We start from the raw sequence: 20722 nt of genomic DNA on the forward strand, positions 1-20722 counted from the left end.
ACATTTCAGATAGTGCTGGAGAGGGAGTGAGGGGGGAGACAGACGAGGTTGCTGTCATACTAGGTGCAGGGACAATTCTGATAGAGTAAGTGCATAGAAGAAAGTAAGGGGAGGAAGGGAGAAGATGGGAAAAGGGAGAGGAGGAGAGAACAGAGAGTAAGCAGTCAAAAAGAGTGGAGAAGCAAGAGGGGAGAGTGAATACAATTGCAGAAGTCAGTAGTAACTATGTCCTTTGCCAAGTCAAATGCTCTCTGTTGTTCTTGGCCCTATTCAAATTCATATTTCTTTCATGTCACTTTGTAAAGTGGGGCCAAGATTTGCCCAAAATGTGGTATATGCTGTCTCCAAAACCCAAACAGCCCTATGAACGGCTGGACTTGCTTCTTCTTCACTGGAGTGGTACATTCAAGTATCTTTTGCTTGGCCTTTGGCACTATCTCTTGGTACCCATTCTGCCATTAAATTCCCACAAATATCAGTCTCAGCTGGCCCTTGAATGTTGTTAGGATTTATTTCCCAGCCTTCCTTTTTCAATACCGCAATGATTGCTTTCAATTGATTTTTCAACTGCGCTCATCTTTGCGCTGAATCAGAATACCGTCAATGCAATGTGTGATTTGTATGTCAGGCTTACATGGTACCTTGTCTAAGTGTTCTGCCACCAGCCAGTGACAGAGGGTGGGACTATGCAAGTAAGAGGGTGGGACTATGCAAGTACCCCATAGGCAATCTTGTTACGGTGTACTGACGCCCACCCCAAGAAAATGAGAACTGCGTTTGCCAAATCTAACACAGCATACCAGGTTCCCTCAAACCTCTGAATGTTCTCAATCAAGGTAACAGTATCTGGCACTGCAGGAATTAAAAGGGGAGTGTGTTTATTTAACTCTCTATAGTCCACTTTCATTCTCCAACTTGTTTCAAGCAGTAGAGACTGGCCTCAATACTCCTGCCTCTACATAATATTGAATGGTATCTGAAATTTCCTTGTGCCCCTCTGGGAATGCAATATTGTTTCGTTGACACACGTTTTGTGGCCAATGGCACGTGCACCGGAGGAATCTTGAATTTACCCACAGTACCTGGTGTACTAGTCAATGCATTTACTCCAGTTTACCTCCTAACCCTAAAATCACCCTTTACAAAGTGTCAAATCCAGTGGTCGAAGTGGGCGGGAGCGGTCGGGAGCGGTGCTCCTGTACTTTTTTAAATTACCTTTTACAGCTCCTATACTTATATTTTAAAAAGAAACCGTTCCGGAACGGTTTCGTTTTAAAATAAAAAGTGTAATAAGAAGTTGAAACTTGCACTTTCAGTGCACTGCACTGAACTCTCCCTTAAACAGTAGGTGCAAGTGTTTGGGGGTGTGTATTGTGTGTGGGAGGGGACGTGGTGATGCATTTTGTGCGGAGCGGGTGCAGGCCAGCAGGGAACATCGTTCCACTACTTCTTTTCGTACACTTCGACCACTGGTCAAATCCAATAATGTACTCGGGTATAGGGACAATCAATACTTCATATTTCTTTTTAATCAAATTGCCCATCTTCATTTCCACTCCTGTTTGTACTGCGGGTGTCTCTTTTCCACACAGTCCAGTAATGGTAAAGTGTCTACCTTTTAAATCTGAAAGGATTCCAATGAATCAGTGAGGCCTCCGTCCCGGTGTCAATCAAAGCTCGGACCACTTCTGTGTTTCCAGGCTTCCAACATATTTTTACATCAACATGAGGTCGCCTGTCAATTTTTATGGGAGCTGACACTGCCGGGACTTGGTCATAATCCTATTCAAACTTTGAGTGAGTGAACCTAGACTCAGCCGCCAACATTGCACTCAATGTTTTTCTCAACTCGGCTGGTACTGGGAAGGAGTCCCCAGGGGTTTAAGTGGGGCCGGGCCTGCCGGAGCAGGGCCCTGCCGGGGCCCACTAATCCCGGCCACTACACGAAAAGGCTTTTTTTTCCTACATCCTGAAGCTCTTGCTCATGTGCGAGAGCTTCAGGCTTCAGTAAAAAATGCCTTTCAGCCATAATTGTGGCGCCGCACCTTCGAGGCATCCCTTTAAGCACGTGATGCCCATGGGCTGGCATCACCATTATGGAGAAAACGTAAGGCCACTGGAAGCAGAGGCCTTGCTTTCTAAATACTGAAGCTCCCGCAGATTCGCGGGAGTTTCAGTCTTTAGGAAAAAGGCCTCTGCTTCCAGTGGCCTCACCCTTTCAGCCTTAATGGTGACGCTGCCCCAACCCAGCTGGTGAGGGGCAGTGCCACCATTAAAGCTGAATAGGCGAGGCGCTATCCCCTGCCAGGCAAGCCTATAGAAAATAAATGCAGAGATCAGCAGGGTGCTGATCTCTACAAAAGGCTGCCTGGCAGGGGTGCCGGTAGCCCATTGAGCTGAGGCTTGTCAGGGGGCGTGGCCTAATGGGCCAGCGGGCCCCCTGCCATTAGGCTACGCCCCCTTGATGAAACCGGCTCATTTTGTAGTGCCAATTAAGGCACTGGGAGTCCCCATAGACCTTTCCCTGTGCTCCTCCTCAGGAGGTGGTGAAGTTGAAGTGTCATCTTTCTGCTTAGACACCACCTGTCTCTTGACTTGCTTATAGTGCTCTTTCCCCACAAGCCCTCTCTTTTTGTGTAGCTCATACTTCTTTCTGGTTTCAATACCATCAATTTCTTCCTGTGGCACACCATCTTTCAAAAGTGCCAAAAACGTGTCCTTTCTTGCCACTCAAGCATCTCTGATATCTTGTCTCCTATCCTCTGTTCTCCTCTCACTGTGCCCCTCCCTCTCACAAAGCCTGTCTTCATCTTTGTCCCATTCACCCAGATCTGACAATTGCCATATGGCATCCCATATGGCATCCACCACTTCATCAGTGGGTTTGCCCATCATACCAACTAGCAACGTCATGATGACACTTTTATATGCAGGTGGGGAAGTTCTGATAATCATATTCCTGGTTGGCACTGATATAGGCACCACTACCATGACCCCTGGCTCATCTAGATCCGCTGCTTCTTTCATAGCATATCCCCTATTGTTTTGAATTGCTTCCTACAAAGTATACCATCTTTTCTCCTCAGAGGGCCAATCAGTGATAATCGGGTACTTTCTATTACATCCCTGAGCTGCAGGTGCAGTAATGACACCTGAGAGGCCTGCCCATTCGCATCTGCCGGCGGGCCAGCTCGCTGCGCTTCCTGAAAATTAGTATCAGTGGATAAAATTAAGAAGCATGGAGAATCAGTTCAGTCTACTAATAATCCTCCCACACCGCCATCATACATCCTCACCATCCAACCCAATAAAGGCTCGCCAGAATTCTGCCTCATGATTATTTCATGTACTTCTAGCTGAGTGAAATCCTCAAGTGTGAATAAATCAATAATGCCACCCCCAGGGTTGTGTGGATGAGGCCCCACTCTGCGCTTGGTTACTGGATGCACAGTAACCTTCTTCCCATCTTGTTTCAGTGAAAATTCTGTCAGAATCAGTGCTACTCGAAGAGGAACCCCAATTATTAGCATACCAACAGTCTATATCCCAATTTGCACCAACAGTTGAAATAAGAGCAGCAACTTTGTGCTTGTCAATCCGTCCTCTTTGTTTTTATATTTAAATTGGGCCACCGTAACAGCCGCCTTTTCTATTGATATTTAGAGGCCTTGTCACTCCAAATGTTTTATTGCAACTGTTGCATCAATGAAGCTTGTCTTTCAGTTGCCAATTTCCTTTCTAACACTAACATGTCTGCTTCCAACTGCACATTGTTTTCATGCATCCTCCGGTAAGCATGCTGGCTCACTCCCTTTCAAAACTTTTGTAAACAAGAAACCACATCTGCAGGCTCTGCCTTGGCCAATAAATCTTCCCATAGCTCACACAAACCTGATCCGCATGCACATTCTTTTGCTAATGAATCATAAGGGGGTAACATTCCAACCAGGAATAATTCATTCATTTGAGTCCCTATTTTCGTGCTCTGTCTTTTATCCATGTGGGGAAGCTTAATGGAAGTCAGGTGTGTGTGATGGTCAGTAATGGCCTGACCTCGCCTGACCATTGTATTGGGACACATCGGGTATACTGCTCAGGTGTTCGTCTGTTTTCTCCCATAGCGGGCTGACCGTGTGAAAGTGTTTGTGTTGTAAAAGGGGGGTAGAGTTCCTATATCCTACCTGGTAGGATGGGGTAAAGGTGTTACAGGGAAGGGAATACCATGTCACGCCATTTGTTGTCCCACTCCCTGAAGACCCCTCACCCAGGTGATCCTTCCACACTGGTCCACCCCCAGGCACTGGATCCAAAAGTGATGGCCGTGTCCTGGCCACTTGGATGACTGATCCCCAGGGACTAGTGGGTGAGATGCCTTCTGGTTTCTCACATTCCCTTCCCCTATGTGATGTACCCGCATCTGTTTCACAGGGAAACTGAGAAAGGATATCGACGTTCCCCTCGTCTTTAACTTTTTGGTGCTCCACAGTGAAACAGTAGGGTTGCAGGTCTAAGAACCATCACATTACACAAGGGTTAGAGTCCTTTTAGTTGTGTTATCCGTACTAATGGAGAATTATCTGTGACGAGTGTGAACTTCCTTCATAGGAGATAGTATCTTAGAACGGTGATGGCCCATTTGATGGCAAGGGCCTCTAATCCTAACATGGAGTCATTTTCTAAAAACCTGTAAGAGATGCGTCAGTTTGTAACACAAACTCCTTCGAAAAATCTACTACCTTAAGGACCAGTTTCTGACACAGGGTTTGTTTTAAGCTGTTGTATCATACATCGTCCTCGTGAAGTCCAGTGAATCTTCTGGGTTTCAGTGTTTTTTATTTTGTCTATTTGTCCATCACCCTAGCTGTTCTGTCCGAGAAATTAGGGATAAACCTCCGGTAATAACCAATTAATCCTAAGAATGCTCTGAGTTCTCTCTTCATCTTGGGTGTGGGGGTATCTAGGACGGCTTTCACTTTTTCTCGTTGAGGCTGGATACTGCCATTCCCTACAAAGAAGCAGAGGTATTTCACGGCTGATTGAGCCAGTTTACATTTGGATGGATTGGCAGTTTGGCCGGCTTCTCTGAGGGCTCTCATAATCGTAAAGAGATGGATGGTCTTTCCAAGTCTTACTATAAATGACTGGGTTTTCAATATAAGCTCCACAGAAATCAGAGATGGGCCATAATATCCTGTCCATAAGACGTTGGAAAGTGGCGCGGTCCCCGATTAGGCCAAAAGGGAGGACTTTAAACTGGAATGGTCCCAGAGGCATCGAGAATGCTGTCTTTTCCTTATCAGATCCATGAACTGGGAGCTGCCAGTACCCCTTGGTTGAGTCTAGGGATAATAGGGCATTTCTGGGTTTATCAATCATTTCATCGATGCGTGGCATAGTATATGGATCAAAGGCGGAGATGGCGTTGACCTGTCGGAAGTCTATGCAAAACCTCGAGGAATTATCAGGTTTACTGACCAACACAATAGAGGAGGACCATGAGCTTGAAGAGGGTTGGATAATATTTACCCACATCATTTTGTTCACTTCCTCGATCACTATCTGTTTACAGGCTTCCGGGAGTCTATATGGTTTCAAATGGACCACTTTTCCTTTTGGAGTTCTGATATAATGATAAGTGCCGTGCACTCTCCACAGTTTGTTGCAGAATACATTGTGGAATGTTGTGACCAAATACTTTGTCTTCTAGCTGTTGACTAGATAACTCTTGAGGAATGAATTCCAAATGATCTATTTCTTCCGGTACCAAACAAGACAGTAATGTGGCAGTGGCTGCGGAAGAATTTTCTTTCCACTCCTTTAAGAGAATAACGTGGCAGAGGCGGGTCTTTTGCTTTCTGTCAGGTTGGGCTATTTTATAGGTACAGGTCCCTGTTTGCTCTAGTACTTCATATGGCCCATGCTACGTTGAGACAAGTTTATTTTCAGAGGTAGGTAGGAGGAATAATACCTTTTGTCCTACTGAAAAAAGATCTTAAGTTTACCCTTTTAATGTAGGTGGACTTTTGTTGTGCTTGGGCTTTTTCCATATGAGTATAGACTAGATTTCAAACAAGTGTCATATGCTCAAGCAATTGGGTAGCTGTTTGTGAGAGGGGAATAGGTGCTTCTTTCTTCCAAAGGTCTCCCAGATCTTTTCTAGGACATCTCTTGGTTCTCTACCATAAAGTAATTCAAAAGAGGAGAATCCTTTGGAAACCTGAGGGGTCTTTCTTACTGCAAATAGGGCCTAGGGAATCATGCGATCCCAGTCTTTTCCCACCCTTGTCTACCAACTTTCTTAAGATCATCTTAAGGGTTTTGTTAAATCTTTCTACCAATCTGTCGGTTTGGGGGTGGTAAACTGAGGTTCTTAAAGTGGAAATATGGGGCAATTCCTTGACTTACACCATTAGTCAACTCATAAAATTGGAGCCCTGATCCGTTAGAATTTCCTTGGGGAAACCAATCCAGGAAAAATATGGTAATAGGTGTTTCAAAATGTGTTGGGTTGGGTTGTATTGTTCCATATGGGAAATGCCTCTGGGTATCGGGTAGTGTAATCAACGATTACGAGGACATATTTGTTAGCCAGTCTAGAGGTTTCCAATGGTCCAATGATATGCATCCCAATTCGGGAGAAAGGAACTTCTACTATTGGTAAAGGGTTCAAAGGGGCAGATAAGGGAATATGCCTACTGGTTTTCTGACATATTTCACATGTCTGAATGAAGTTCTTTATATCTGCATGGATACCTGGCCACTAAACCTTTCCACTGATGTGCGCATGGGTCTTAGTTTGTCCTAAGTGTCCCCCTGTCAAATGAGAATGTGCAGTCTCTAGCACGATCGTCCGATCGGTTTTGGGGATTGCTAACTGAGTTTTATTTAAGCCTTCTCTGTAGGTTTCCTTTCTATACAGTAATCCTTGCTTTAGGAAGAAAAAAGGACTTCTATTCTCTAATCCGTCCCCTTCAGGAATCCCCTACAAGAAAGCCTCTGCGAGTGCTGGATCATTTTGCTGGGCGAGGGCTAGATTGGGAAGGATAGTAGGTTCTTCATCCCTCTTCGCCTCAGTGGTAGATTGTTAATTGGCTTCCGCAAAGCCTAAGGTACCTCTTGGTTTCTTCTGGTTCATTCTCTATAAAACAGGGAAATGGAGCCCATTCAAGAATTCCCTGTACAATTTTGTCCCCACAATGTACTCAAATTGAGTTTCACCATGGTTCTGTAGGAGAACCTTTATGTCTCCCACATGTCGGGATCTATTACGCTAGCCAGGACATCCAGACCGAACTTCCAGGCCAGATTTTGGAGCTAATCTTATATAACACAGGGTATTAGGACTAAGTCTGTGGGAATCATTCCACTTTTCCATGGAGGGATAGTAGCTTCTCTGCTGCTACAGATATCAAAGCCTATGGATTCTTTTGTGGTGATAGAGGAGGCTCCATGACCTAAGCTTCCTGAATTTTAGGGTCCACCAATTTGTCTCAATTGAGTCACATCCCACTTCTGACACCTGTAAGGAAGGCATTTTATCAAGAATAGACAGACACAAGTGGTCACAGTTCAAGGGTGTTTATTAAACCATATGGGTAGGTTTGAAAATGCCTAATCAAACCTAAATCTAAGATGGGAGCAAGCTATGACCATCAAATAATAAAGCGGTCCTAGTGGCGTTGTATCAAATAAAAGGGTCTATACTAAGAAAAACCTATTGCCAATCCTTACGCTAAATACACAAAGTGTGTGGGATAGGGTTTCACAAGAAAGAAAGAAGTGTTCACAAATGATAAGCCAGGATGTGTTAGCCGGGGTTCTCCCTTCCCCACGTTTTGAACACGGGACAAGGCAGGACTCCTGCGCAGGACACACTCTTGAGCTTTCTCAGCACGAGACAAATAGTTCCGCTTCACGTATCCGGACCTTCGCTGGTTAAGTCTCTTTTCCACAAAAAGTCTGTTGCCGCCAAGGAACTGATGGGTTTCAAAAGTAACTAACAAAAGAAGTTCTGCTTCACCCCTGCACCCCCTCTTCCCGGCACAGGCCCCTCAAACTGTTTGTACCACTATCAGGAACTTCGGAGGTTGTCTCTCCTGCTTCCAAGTATCTGATAGGTTCAAACAACAAACGATTGCACTTGGGGTGACGATTCTTCACCTCTGGGTCCCCCACTTCCAGGCACAGACCCTTCTCGAATATCAGGCTCCCTCCCATTGGGTTCACTCTGGCTTATATACAAAATGACTTCTCGATTGCATTCACGTGTTGTTGGGTTGATGGCTTCCCACCTCTGCATCTCCCTTTTCTGGGTTCAGACCCTTTTCAAACATTTGCTTCCCTCTGTCGGGTTCACTCTGGCTTTTGCCGAGATATTTTTTCCTTGGCATTCACAAATCTTAATGTCTTTTTAAACAGTTCTATGTGGACATCCCTCTGCCAGGTTCACTTTTAACACACTGTTTCTTTGGGACTTTAGACTTTGCCCTTCTTTATTGGCATCCCTCCGTCAGGTTCACTTTTGCCACTTCACAATTCCTTTTGCTTTCTTTTGCTGTGGGATTCACTTCCCTTGCGTTTCTCAATGGTTTGTTGGTCAAAGATTTTCGACTGTATGGGGATTTTGCTAGACCCCTGTGCAACCACTTTGACCTTTCTTGGCAGCTCCTCTAGGGCCTTCTGATATCAGTAGTTTCAATCAACACAGGATCAACCAGAGCCTCTTGAGTTAGCACCCACGTGGTGCCGATTCCCTCTGAAGCTGATCTTCTCTTAACAATGTACAGTTCTTTGAACTTTCCAACAATGTTCCACTTTGTGACTTTCATGCAACATAGTTCGGTTTCTTATCGGTTCTCCCCTCAACTCACCGGTGTGATGAACCGTTTGGCTTTTCAGTATATCTGGAGTCAAGGCCCGTACCATGGTTGCGGGCTCCTCCCCCTGTCCTGCTTATCAGCGTAGGCAGCTCCGTGTACGGTTGACATCTGCTGCAACACACTTGAGCGAATGTTTGCTGTCTTCCGATTCCTTCCATGGAGACCTCGTGGGTCTTGGTCAGAAAGGGCAAGGTCGCTTCTCTCCTTGTCAGCCTCTCGCCTCTGCCCGCCTTTCTCCTTTTCTTGAATTTCCGTGCTTGGATAGCTCTTTTGTCATGCAGTCTGCCTTGCTCGTACTGTGCTCTCGTGCTCCAACATTCATCTCTGTGGGGAAGGGAAAGGGCAGTCAGGTGTTTGTGATTCTGGTCAGTTGCCTGACTCTGCCTGACCCTTCTATTGGGACATGTCAAGTAAACGGCTGTGGTGTTAGTCCATTGTCTTTCGTGATGTGCGAAAGTGTTTGTGTGGAAAAGGCGGGGGCCTTGTTTCTGAATGTCCTATGTGGTAGGATGAGGAAAAGGTGTTGGAATAAGGGGGATACTGTGCCTCACCCGTCGGTGTCCCATTTCCACTTCCCGAGGACCCCCTATCCAGGGGATCCTCCCTCACTGGTCCACCCGTGGAACTGGGTCCAATAGCGATGGCCGTGTCCTGGCCACCTGGGACGAGTAAGTGACTAGTAAGTGAGACACCTTCAGGTTTTTCACACACCACATGTAAAGAAGGCAAGGTATCAAACAGTAATACAGACACAAGTGATCACAGTTCAAGGTTGTTTATTGAACTCCAATTGGGTTTGAAAAACGCCAGTATAATCCTAACTCTAAAGAGGGGAGTAAGCTAAGACCATCAAATAATGATAACAAAGTCCTAGTGAGTCTTTTTAAAATAAAAGGGTCTATACTAATAAACCTTTTGCCAATCCTTATTTCTAAATACAAATGTTATGCAAAAGAATAATGTTCAAGAAATGATATGTCATTATAGTTGAGCTGTTAGCTTCCCTTCCCCAAGTCCTCAGCCTGGGACAAGGCGGCACACTGGAGCTTAGTACATACTCTGGCTTTTCTAGCATGAGGATGCAGTTCAAAATCTTAGTATCGGGCTCTTCTGTGCCAAAGTCTCTTTGCCATTCAAAGTCTCTTATTTCAGAGGGCCTGATGCGACAAACAAACATTCAAAGTTCCTTTCTCCTCAGGATTCTCCTATGTATAATTTCTCTGGTGATTCACTGTTCACCCTGGGTCCCCCTGTGCCGGGCTCGGACCAAAGTTATCTAATTTTCCAAAACTATACCAAAATCGAAGACTTTGCGTGGGATTTTACTTGACCCATCGCAGGACCACTTTGATTAAAAATGCGTTATTCTTTTCTTATTATAAATTTGTAACTTTCACTTCTGCCGCTTCTCAGCTGGATACCTTACAGAGACCTTCGATTGAGCACCCACGCGGTGCCGGAACACTCTGTCAAAAGTATTGTATCTTGTTTAAAGTTCAAACGCTCATCAGCAGTTTAACTGAACTTGCGTCTTTCATCACACGCATCTTAACACAGTTCCTTTCAGCGCTCCTTGGCTTCAACACAGACCGGTCTTGTATCGGTCTCTCCAACTAACCGGCTGTGTTGATTTCACTGACGCTGCTTTGTTTGTGGAGCCAAGGACTTGATTATTGACGCGGGAGGGCCCCGGGTATCTCTGACACACAATGAAGGATTCTTCATCCTGGTTTCCTGGTCTTACGCTTTCTAATCTCGGGGGCTCTTGAAAGTAATGGTTCCATGTTAGAAAGGTCAAAGGATTTTCCCTCCTGGTGATCTCCCTCCTTTTTTGACGTCTTTCTTCTGTTGTTCGGCTGCCGTCTCAAACTGCTGTTTCCTCATGTGCTTTGCCTCGCTCAGCGTATGCTTTCGTGCTGCACATTTTATCCATGTAGGGAAGCGTAATGGAAGTCAGGTGTGTGTGTGATGGTCAGTAATTGCCTGACCTTGCCTGACCATTGTGTTGGGACACGTCAGGTATTCTGCTCGGGTGTTAGTCTGTTTTCTCCCATACCTGGCTGGCTGTGTGAAAGTGTGTTGTAAAAGGGGGAGGGGTAGAGTTCCTAAGTATATTACCTGGTAGGATGGGATAAAGGTGTTACAGGGAAGGCGAATACCGCATCTCAACATCCGGTGTCTCACCCCCACTCCCCGAAGACCCATCACCAGGTGATCATCCCGCACTGATCCACCCCCAGGAACTGGATCCAAAAGTGATGGCTGTGTCCTAGCCACCTGGATGAAAAATCCCCAGGGACTAGTGGGTGAGACACCTTTGGGTTTCAAAAAAAGAGGTGAAAAGTGAAGGAGTGTAATTAACAGATAGGGGGAGAACAAATGAGAAGAGAAGATTGGTAGATTGATATTGCCACACTATTTCTTCTGCTCTTTTGCTCTGTACTGTTTTTTTTATAGCTCAATTCTAGCATTAGTTGAAAAAGGTACACATCTTTTGTTCTTAGGGCATGTTTCATTGGGATTAATCTCTCAGACACTTGTTAAGGGTTCTGCAGTATACAGTTTTTATTTTTCATGCTTTGGCAATAGGTTTCCTTATGGAGAAGGGGGAGCGGATGGAAGAAGAGAGAGAAGACTTTGGAAGGGCTACTGCAGAGCCTGTGATTTGTGAAGGGATGAGCAGGTGGAGGGTGAGAGCAGATTTCCCACGAACAAATTGAGTGAACCTGGCAAATCACTTTGTCATCAAAACCTGGTGAGGTGACTACGCTATTTCCAGCCAGAGTCATACCGCTAAACACACAGCTCCAATAGTAGAAATAGACAACTTAAAAACATATAACATTAGTTGCACTCATGACAGCCATTAATTACTCCCACCAGAAGCTCCACACCCATGCCCCACTTACCCAGGGACATCTGTCAGCCTTGCCCAAGAATCCCTTTGCATTACATCTGCAACGGAATGCAATCCGTACAAGCATTTTTATCAGATTTTCAAGTGGTCTTGCAGCTAAATTTGCCAGCCTTGGTCCTAACAACCTGGGTTTGAATCCAGGTGTATGCCCCTTTTTAAAGCAGTCTAACACTGAAAACCAATTAAAGGGTGCAAATGGATTTTTCCAGATCCAAGGAGACAATGTTTTGCTGGATCACAAATCTGAGAAATCTGCTTTAATGGCAGCACTTTTTTAGTGTACTGCTAAACCCACACCCAAAGGAAGTTGGGCCCCCATGATCACAAACCTGGCCCACCCAGATAACAATTCCTGGAGCTGGGGCGACATGGAAAGGGTAGTGAATGCATCCAGCATCCTCCTCGTGAACTTGTGGTGACAAACATAAATAAATAATCTAAATTGGTTAGAGGTAGGCACCAAGCATGGTGCCGTAACATTGTAACATGGATTCTATACTCACAGCACTCTCTCTCCTTGCAGGAGGATCTGGTGTACACAATTGGGGAGAGCGCAGCACTGGGTGCAGCCGGGATCGTACTCTGGGGAAACAAGGACTACAGCACTTCAAGGGTGAGTTGCCTGAAGTCTTGAGCTCTGCAGGGGCAAGGCATTGGTCTGAGATCATTGCATGTGTCTATCTCCCTGCTTCAGCATCCGTTTAAGGGCATTGTCATCTCTCCTCCGCCTCACAGAGGACACATGAGGAGAATAACTGAGGAGTTAGGTGAGCTGTATGGCGATAAAATGAGGATGTCCTTAAATGGATAGATGAACATCCATTTTAGTATATCGTCATTAATCCCCTCAAACCTACTTCTCTGCCATCCTCCTCACTGATTTGACTTCATTGTAATGTGCTTGACATTCATGTATTGTATTCTGCAGCAGCATGTACTATTTAGATGCCGAGAATTCAAGCACACTGATTGTTACAGTTGTGTTTGTTGCCAGCAGTTCTCATTAGTGTTTTGTATGTTAGAGTGCATGGTAAGTCTTATGGCTTGTAGCGTCTTGTTGGTTTCCTAATTCCAATGTGAGACAAGGAGGAGTGAGTTGTTAGGACTAAGAATGGAGATGGATGTGTGTGGAGAACAACCGAGGAGTGAGAATAAGGAGAATTTAGCGTGTCCTAAAATTGACCTCACCAGTGTGCATTTGAAAACCTCCTTACTGGTCACACCTGTCTGGCTATACCCCCGACTACACCTCTCTATTCTCCTCACACATCTTTCTTCATTTTTATCCCTAACATCTCACTCCTCCTTACTCGTTAGGAAAAAGATTTAAAACGGAAGACTGGGGAGAATGGCTAGGAGTCAAACTAACTTGTAATATGAAGAAATTATGGTATACTAACTGGTGTAGTGCATTTAAGACATCCTCCTTTATCTTCGTTAAACCCCTTTCTCATTTGTCAATGTTAGGAAATGTACTCGAGTGCGAGTGACCCCTGACCGGCCCATAGAGTCAGAGCCCGCTCTAAGACGAGATAACTGCACCTTGAGGTGGAAGGGGTGCAGGATGTCCTACTCCACACCAATCAATAAGGACAACTCGATGGTTTGGCAAAGGGGAGTCCGTTTAATGACAAGTACAAAAAAACGAGGAAACATGGAAACCTACAGTGATGCGATAGCCCGTCTTGCTTCAACTCCCCCCAATCTTCATTCAAACAGTAACAGTTATACCCAAAATTCATCATCATTAACGTATAACTCTCAAATGTTTGTCATGCAATTCTATTGGTTGGAAAAGGTTAGTTAAGTATAGGTACTATATCTGTATATGGTAATGGAGTGTGAGGATTGGATAACCCTTATCAGGTGGGCGTCTACGCCCTACCCTCTAACATTACTCATGTGAAACATCACTAAAAGTACGACGTCTCATTGGTTCTACTAGCTATAGTACCCTAGATTATTTGCTCCATTGTGATTGGGATGGCTACAACCCCAAGCATAAATCTCCACTTTAATTAGCAGCATGCAGAATGGACACCCAGATACAGGATGCCCCAAGATTCACCCAGCCTCCCTTCCATCAATCAGTACTTTATTGCTATGTGTCAATTAGTTGGCTGCGGTTGGCCTCGAAACTGTAGCTTCTTGTCAGGAAAAGTTATGGTATCTTCTGCTTTGGGTGACACCAGACGTTGGTACCTCTTCGCGCTTGCCTGGCCACGTGTTAGCAGACCGTGAATTTGCTTCATTTTCTTTCTGTTTGTGCATTTAATTCCACCTGCCTGGGCCTCCTTTTCTCGACCTTCATGGGGCAGGCTGCTCTGCTCCTTAAGTTTCGATTCTCTGAAGTTAATATCCGCCTCCCATTCTTGGTTTGACCTCAACTTCCCAGGCGCGAGCTGCTTCTTGCTGAGTTTCGATTCAGCCCTCTCTTCTTGCTTTGTGCTGGAATACAAATCCTGGCATGTTTGACCCTTAGTAACCTTAGTAACCTGGGTTAGTTCTGCTTTGGTATAAAGTGGACTTGCACTTATATAATGTGCTTCGTTGAGGTAGATATATAGTTGGTGCTTGCCGCGCTATTCTTCTACTAAGCATAGGAAGCCACACTGTTTTCTTAGCTTCTTGCGTTACAAGCATATGTACAGGCATTAGCTGGTTGAATATTTTCAAACAGCGTTACAGTTTAAATTTCTATCTGGTTCAACATCGCCTCTCCTTCTAAGTTCATTACATCCTTATTCTTATTCATTTTGTTTTTGTGTGTCATCTTGTGGTTGTCGTTTTGTTCATCTGTATGTCTGTCCGGGCTCTTGTGACATCACCATTCGTCTTCAATGAAGGCCTTTTGATTTTCTTCTGGGACAGTGTTCAAGCAATCTTCATTTCGTGTCATTTGCTGGTATGGTTGTCTCAATGGATACCTTACTGTCCATGGTTGTCTGGTTATTGGCACTTCAATAGGTATAGCTCTTCTGATGGGCACTGGGCAGAGCCCTAGTGCGGCTCTCTGCTGGTTTATTTGCTCATCATACGTCACATATCTCGGTGTGAACTTTCCTGGTACTTCGAAATGGGTGACTGGAGTGCAGGCTACATTTGGGACCTCCTCTACACTCCCCCCTCTGGTCGGTTTATTGACCACTTCCGCTTCCTCCTTGGGATTCATCTTAATTGGTTCTTCTGTATTCATCTCTTCTTCATCTTCTGGGTTTGCACATGATGGTTACAGGAATGTCTCTTTGGAGTCCATATTTTTATCACTCCTTTCAGGCTTCCTTCTGTCTTTACATGTTCGTCTTTATTCCATGTCATTAGTTGACATTGTCCATTCGGGCTGCAATAGATTCATTTTCCTTCATAGTTACTGCGTTTCCTGGGATACAGAAACTTTGTTCCTTCTGGCGCATACTCGCTGGCCTTCACAATGTCTCTTATTTCGTCATCAGTTAGGTCTCTGGGCTTCCATCCTGGTTTGACATCAATCATGATGTTCATCCCTATGGCTTTCTTCGCAGTTTTCTGGCATTGTGAGATTATTATCTTAATGACACAAAATCCTAGCAATATCATCACTAGCAGGGCTCCCAGGAACATGAAAGTGTCCATCCATTGTGGGACCCATGAAAACAGTGATCCAAACCAGCTGTCATCATCAACTTTGTCGGTTTCATTGATGATCTGATTCTGTAGGTTTGTCAGCATAGCTATGGCTTCTGTTAAAGTTCAATTTTCTTCGTCGTGAGAAGGTATGAATGTGCAACATGATTCCCCAATTTTTGCACAAATTCCTCCATCCATAGCTGTGATCAGGTCAAGTACGTATCTGTTCTGGAGAGTCATCAGTCGAATTGCTCTTAACTCTTACTTGATTGCATTGAATCCTTTTATTGTCGAGTTGATGGTTTACAGTAACTCCCATCTGGTTATCTGCAACCATTTAGTGTTTGCTCCAACCTGGAATCTTGGCATGAGGATTGTTGTAAACACTGATGAGGTGAGGCTGAACAGCCTGTGATCATATGGGATTGCATGAAATGCTTCTTCTTATTTGGCAGAGAAGTAATTCTCTTTCTTCATTCGTGATACCAGCTCCACAGATCTCCTCTTCCACAGGTGAACATCTGCTTTCGGGAAACGATCAATATTCAGGTCACCTTTTGGGATCACTAGTGCTGGAGCGTAGACGTTCACTATTGTGCATATGCCTCCCCAGTTTTTTGGCATTCTTATGTATGCTTTGGATCCACACGCCCAATAATGATCCATAAGTACTACAGTTCCGTGAGTCATTCCTGTAGCTTCAAAAATTCGTCCGCAGTTCTGATTCTCTCCCATCTTTCTTGTGCCATTGTTCCTGAAACACAATTTCAGGCTTTCTAGTGGCACTTTCTGCAAGGGTCCTCCTCTGTCTTCGACCCATGTCAGTAATCTTGTGAGTTTTGGCCATAAAGGTTTGCACAATCTCTGAGTTTTCTATTGCTTCCTTGCAGGCTCCAAGGACCATCCATGCTCGGCATATCACCACTCCTTCTTCCCATCTGTTTGGTGAAAGCACTGTTCCCCAAATCTGCATTTGGCCTCTGTTTTTCCAAATTTGAGCCTCTTCCGGGGTTTTCCGTTGAACGTTCAGTCTCGGGTTTACTTCCCATCTTGTTCCTGCTCCTTTGACTTCAGGCTTTTCATACCTGATCACGTGATTCCTAGTATGGGCTCTATTTCTCACCTTAATGTCCTAATCATCTTCATCGGGGTAATCTGTTTCAGTTGCCCATATCAATGAGGCATCCCTCCCCATGAACTGGCGTCTGGTGTTGCACATTGCTACATGTGATAGACAATGTGCTGTTGGGACATCAATTTCTACAGCCACGAAGATCTTGGATTTCCCATTGCTGTACGGTAGAAGTGCACAAATGAAGCATTCTCCTTCTGAAGTTCGCCTTCCAACTTCTTTCATGTGCTGGTACCAAATGTTGTTCCCTAGATGTTCTCTGCTGTCCAGATAATCGTTCAGTTCATTATTATCTTTATGTAGACTTCTTTTGATTCTTAGTGTCTTCCTCTAGTTTTCTATTACTACATCCCTAAATGCATCTGTATGGCTTTTTCTTGCTGGAGGACTCTCAGGTATTTTGGTCCATGGTGCAGGCTTCTTCATCTGCATCAATGGGGTAGGTGGAGGTTTTGCAGTTCTCTCCTTCTCTTCTTGCATCCTTTTTCTGCCATTTATAAGTGCCCTTATCACCCACCAGCCTGACGCTGGCCCAGTGTATGGCTGTATCGTAGGCCTGGTACTTGTCCCTTGTTTTGCAATATGCGTGCTAGATAGTGCAGCCTCTGTCATTCTGTTCTTCAGTTCCTCTTGTCGTTTTCTTGTTCTGGTTAGGTGCGGGAATAGGTGGTCTACTAACATTTGTGTCCTTGCGGAGAGTCTTTCTGCAGCCGCTTCTGTTTTCTTTAGGGTTTCTGACAGGACTGCTTCTGTTGGCTTTCCACTTACTTTGTCTCGTTTTTTCTCACTATCTCCTGTGAAAGTTTTTTCGGTAGGCAGTCTCGTCTTCTCTGCTGCTTTCAGTTGAGGTTCTGGGGTTCTTGCCATCTGGCCTGGTTCGTGTGCATTCAGTGTGTGTGTGCGTGTAGTTGTCAGTGCTATGTTTTCATTCATCTCGTGCTGACCCTGTCTCCAGCTTTCATCTTCATTCATTACCTCACGTGTGTGTGTATCACTGCTAATAACATTCAATTCCAGTTCATTTACTTTACCATCAGATTTTCTCGGGACTGGAATGACTATATACAGTCTGGGTGCTTTTGTGGGTTTCATGCGTACATCATCAGGTGAGTGCACTGAAATTGGAACGCTTCGTGCACCAATGAAGAATGCAGTTCTGATTGTCAATGACAGTAAAATAATGATGAACACAATGCATAAGTACATTATAGTTCGATATGTAAGGCGACAGCATTTTCTTCCAGAGAAGTGGGGGTGCCTCTTTGCTTGTGGGTTACTGTTCTAGGCCCCATATCGATCATTCACCAAATGTCAAGGTTATTATTCCCACACCCAATATCGTTCTTTGAACAGTTTTTGTGTCATAAAGTGTCAGATGCTTTACAAGTGTCCCCCCTCTTGTGAGTGATGATTGTCTCTTAGTACAGGATACAGTTCCTTTGCCAACTATGGGAAAAATAGATTAGAATAATACTTTGAACATGCACAGTAAAAGTGACTCATCAAAGTGTGTGAGCTGGGGGGCGCTGTTGAGCAGCCCGAAAATGGCTCCTAGCCTCTGAGCTCTGTGAGGCACAGACACTAATCGGGCCACATCAGCGGACCGCGTTGTTACCTGCAACCAAAACTGTTCCAGATTGCTGTTCATACCCTGCTGCCTGCCCTACTCTAATTTTGGCGAGATCCGAGCTCTGGGAGACCCGCTGCCACTGCCTGCTGTCTGGCGCCTGGCCGCGTGGGCGGTCCCCGGCGCTGCTTGAGACTTGGCCGGGAGCCGCCTATCGCCTGCGGCGCTCTTGAGCTCGCCTGGCTGCACCCTTCACAAGATCTTCGTGGGCGGCTTCTGCTTTGTTCCTCCCACCCCCTGAGTGCCACGGTGATTTCGCCAACTACCCGCACTGCACTGGGGGGCTGGGGCTGCATTTGGTCCGGAACTGGTGGCCGTCCTCCTCCCCACCCTGCAGCGCTGGGCCCCGGCCCTGTCAGCCGCATGACCACGAGCGGCTGCTGGCTGAGGGATCGCCTCTGATGCTCGCGCGCTTGGTGCCTGGGTGGGGGCTGGGCCCTCACTTCCCTGCGGCAATCTACATTTGCGGCCGTCAGCAGCCACTGAACCTGGCGTCTTCCCCCCGCGGGCTGAAGATTGGGCCCGCTGGACAGGTGAGGAGCTGGGGAGGGGTCTGGCCCCTGCTGCAATCTGCCCCATCGGCCCTCTGGGCCCCGTTACCTCCCACTGGTGCTTACTGGGGTGTGCGGGCAGCCTGGGAGTCGGGCCTACGCCGCAGGCGTTTCCCTCTGCTGGCTGAACTGAGTGGTGGGCCCCGCTACATCAGGCCCCAACAGTTACTGAGGCCTGATTGGCCTAGGGGCCTGCAGACCCCAACTACCTAATCCCCTCACCCGTTTCCCTGGGGACCCACGGCGGCGTCACCCCACTGTCATTGTGCTACTGACCTGGCGGACACTACGCCTCTATCTCCAGCCGGCCGGACTTGCTGTGGGATCTTGCCAAATCTGGCCCCAGGGCCCCCAATTACAATTGAAGATCACCTGGGACTGCAGACCCGCAGACCCCATCTACCTTCTGTTTGACACCTTGGGGACTCATAATAACACCGCCCCACCGATATTACACTGCTGGCCTGGCGGGCGCCACGCTTCTGCCTCTACATCCACCATCTCTTCTGCGGCGTGATGGCGCAGCTCACCGTTACCCTGGCACCTCCAGTGCTGGGGGATAGAACGAGCCACTGACCCCACTGTGTCCTCACTGCACCCATATCATTGAATAAACTTCAAATACAGACGCTGCTCTCACTGGCTACTCCTCTTGCTGCGCCGCTGTCGACCCCTGCGGCCACTGGGCACTGGCACACTGAGTCACACCCCTATTCTCCTCGCTACACCGGCCCTGGCCTGTTGAGTCACCTCGGCATATCCTGCCTCACTTGTATGCCTAATAGAGCCAAAGGGACCGGTAAGGTGGTTGCCATGGACAAGTTTGCAAAGGCGGCCCCGCGGAAGGACCCAGGGGCTGCGACATCTGCCCAGGAGGAACCCGAACCTCACCCCAGTGCATTAACCCCCGATCTCACTGCAATGATGGAATCAATGGCCAAGAACTTTGCTTCTTTCCATGAGAAGCTGGATGATATAAACGCCAACGTTGCATCACTCAAATCACAGGTAGACCAGGCTGGGACCAGGATCACTGAGGCAGAAAATAGAATTGGTGCGAATGAGGACGGGCTGCATACTCTGCAGGACACGGTGGCCACTCTGACCCGAGACATGAAAATCGTGAAGTCGAAGTGTGATGACCTGGAGTCCCGTTCACGCAGGAACAACCTGCGCATCATTGGGGTCCCAGAAAATGTCCTTAAAGGGCGCATGGAGATGGCAGTCGAGAACCTACTCAAAGATCTGTTGGGCAACCCTACCCTGACCCCATACTTCACGGTCGAGCGAGCTCACCAGGCCCTATCACCACGCCCCAAACCAGGAGAATTCCCTAGGCCAATCATTGCTAGAATTCTCAACTACAGGGATAGGGACCTTATCCTCCACCTGTCACGTGAAAAGGGAGACTTGCGCCTCGACTCACACACTATCCCCATATTCCCCAACTTCTCTGTCGGCGTGCAACAGGAGAGGCGCCAGTTCTTAGGTGTCAAGAAACTGCTACGGGAGCGCAACGTCCCCTACGCGATTCTGTTCCCGCCCGGCTCAAGATCACCTTCAAGGAAAAACTGTACTTTTTCACCGTCCTGGAGGAAGTAGTGAAGTTTATAGAGTCTCAGATACCACTTTGCAAATTCAATAGGGGACTCCATGGACAATGAGTGAGCCCCAGCTATATGGAGGATATGTAATCTGGTCACTACTGCTTGCTCACCAATGTGCTGATGGTAACAACGATTTATTTGTTGAAGCCACGCATACGCATTTGACACTAGAGACAGTCGCACCTGGGTGGCACCCCACCAGAGGCCATTATTTGCTCTTCAACCATGCGATGCTCACTTACAACTCTGGCCTACACTTGTTTTTAAGATTTATTCAATTGCCTCCATGCCCCAGTATGCTGACCACTCATGGTTGGGTGTTCTTATCCCTGACCAAGCCTGTCCTACCGCACTCTACAGTGTTGTGGGAAAATTCAATTACAATGTGTTCCGCTGCTTCACG

General features: G+C 46.4%; 1 protein-coding gene across 2 annotated transcripts in view; it reads left to right on the plus strand.

Moving 5' to 3' along the window:
- Positions 1–20722, plus strand: part of LOC138566596 (hyaluronidase-1-like) — a 106602-nt gene that overhangs the window by 67140 nt on the left and 18740 nt on the right. For both annotated transcript variants that reach the window (XM_069644116.1, XM_069644117.1), the window contains exon 3: positions 12320–12409. In XM_069644116.1, coding sequence (XP_069500217.1) covers positions 12320–12409 — 90 coding nt within the window. The remainder of the gene's footprint in view (positions 1–12319; positions 12410–20722) is intronic.

The sequence above is a fragment of the Ambystoma mexicanum genome, chromosome 2p, assembly GCF_040938575.1.
Source record: "Ambystoma mexicanum isolate Mex_15411 chromosome 2p, UKY_AmexF1_1, whole genome shotgun sequence".
Lineage (NCBI taxonomy): Eukaryota > Metazoa > Chordata > Amphibia > Caudata > Ambystomatidae > Ambystoma > Ambystoma mexicanum.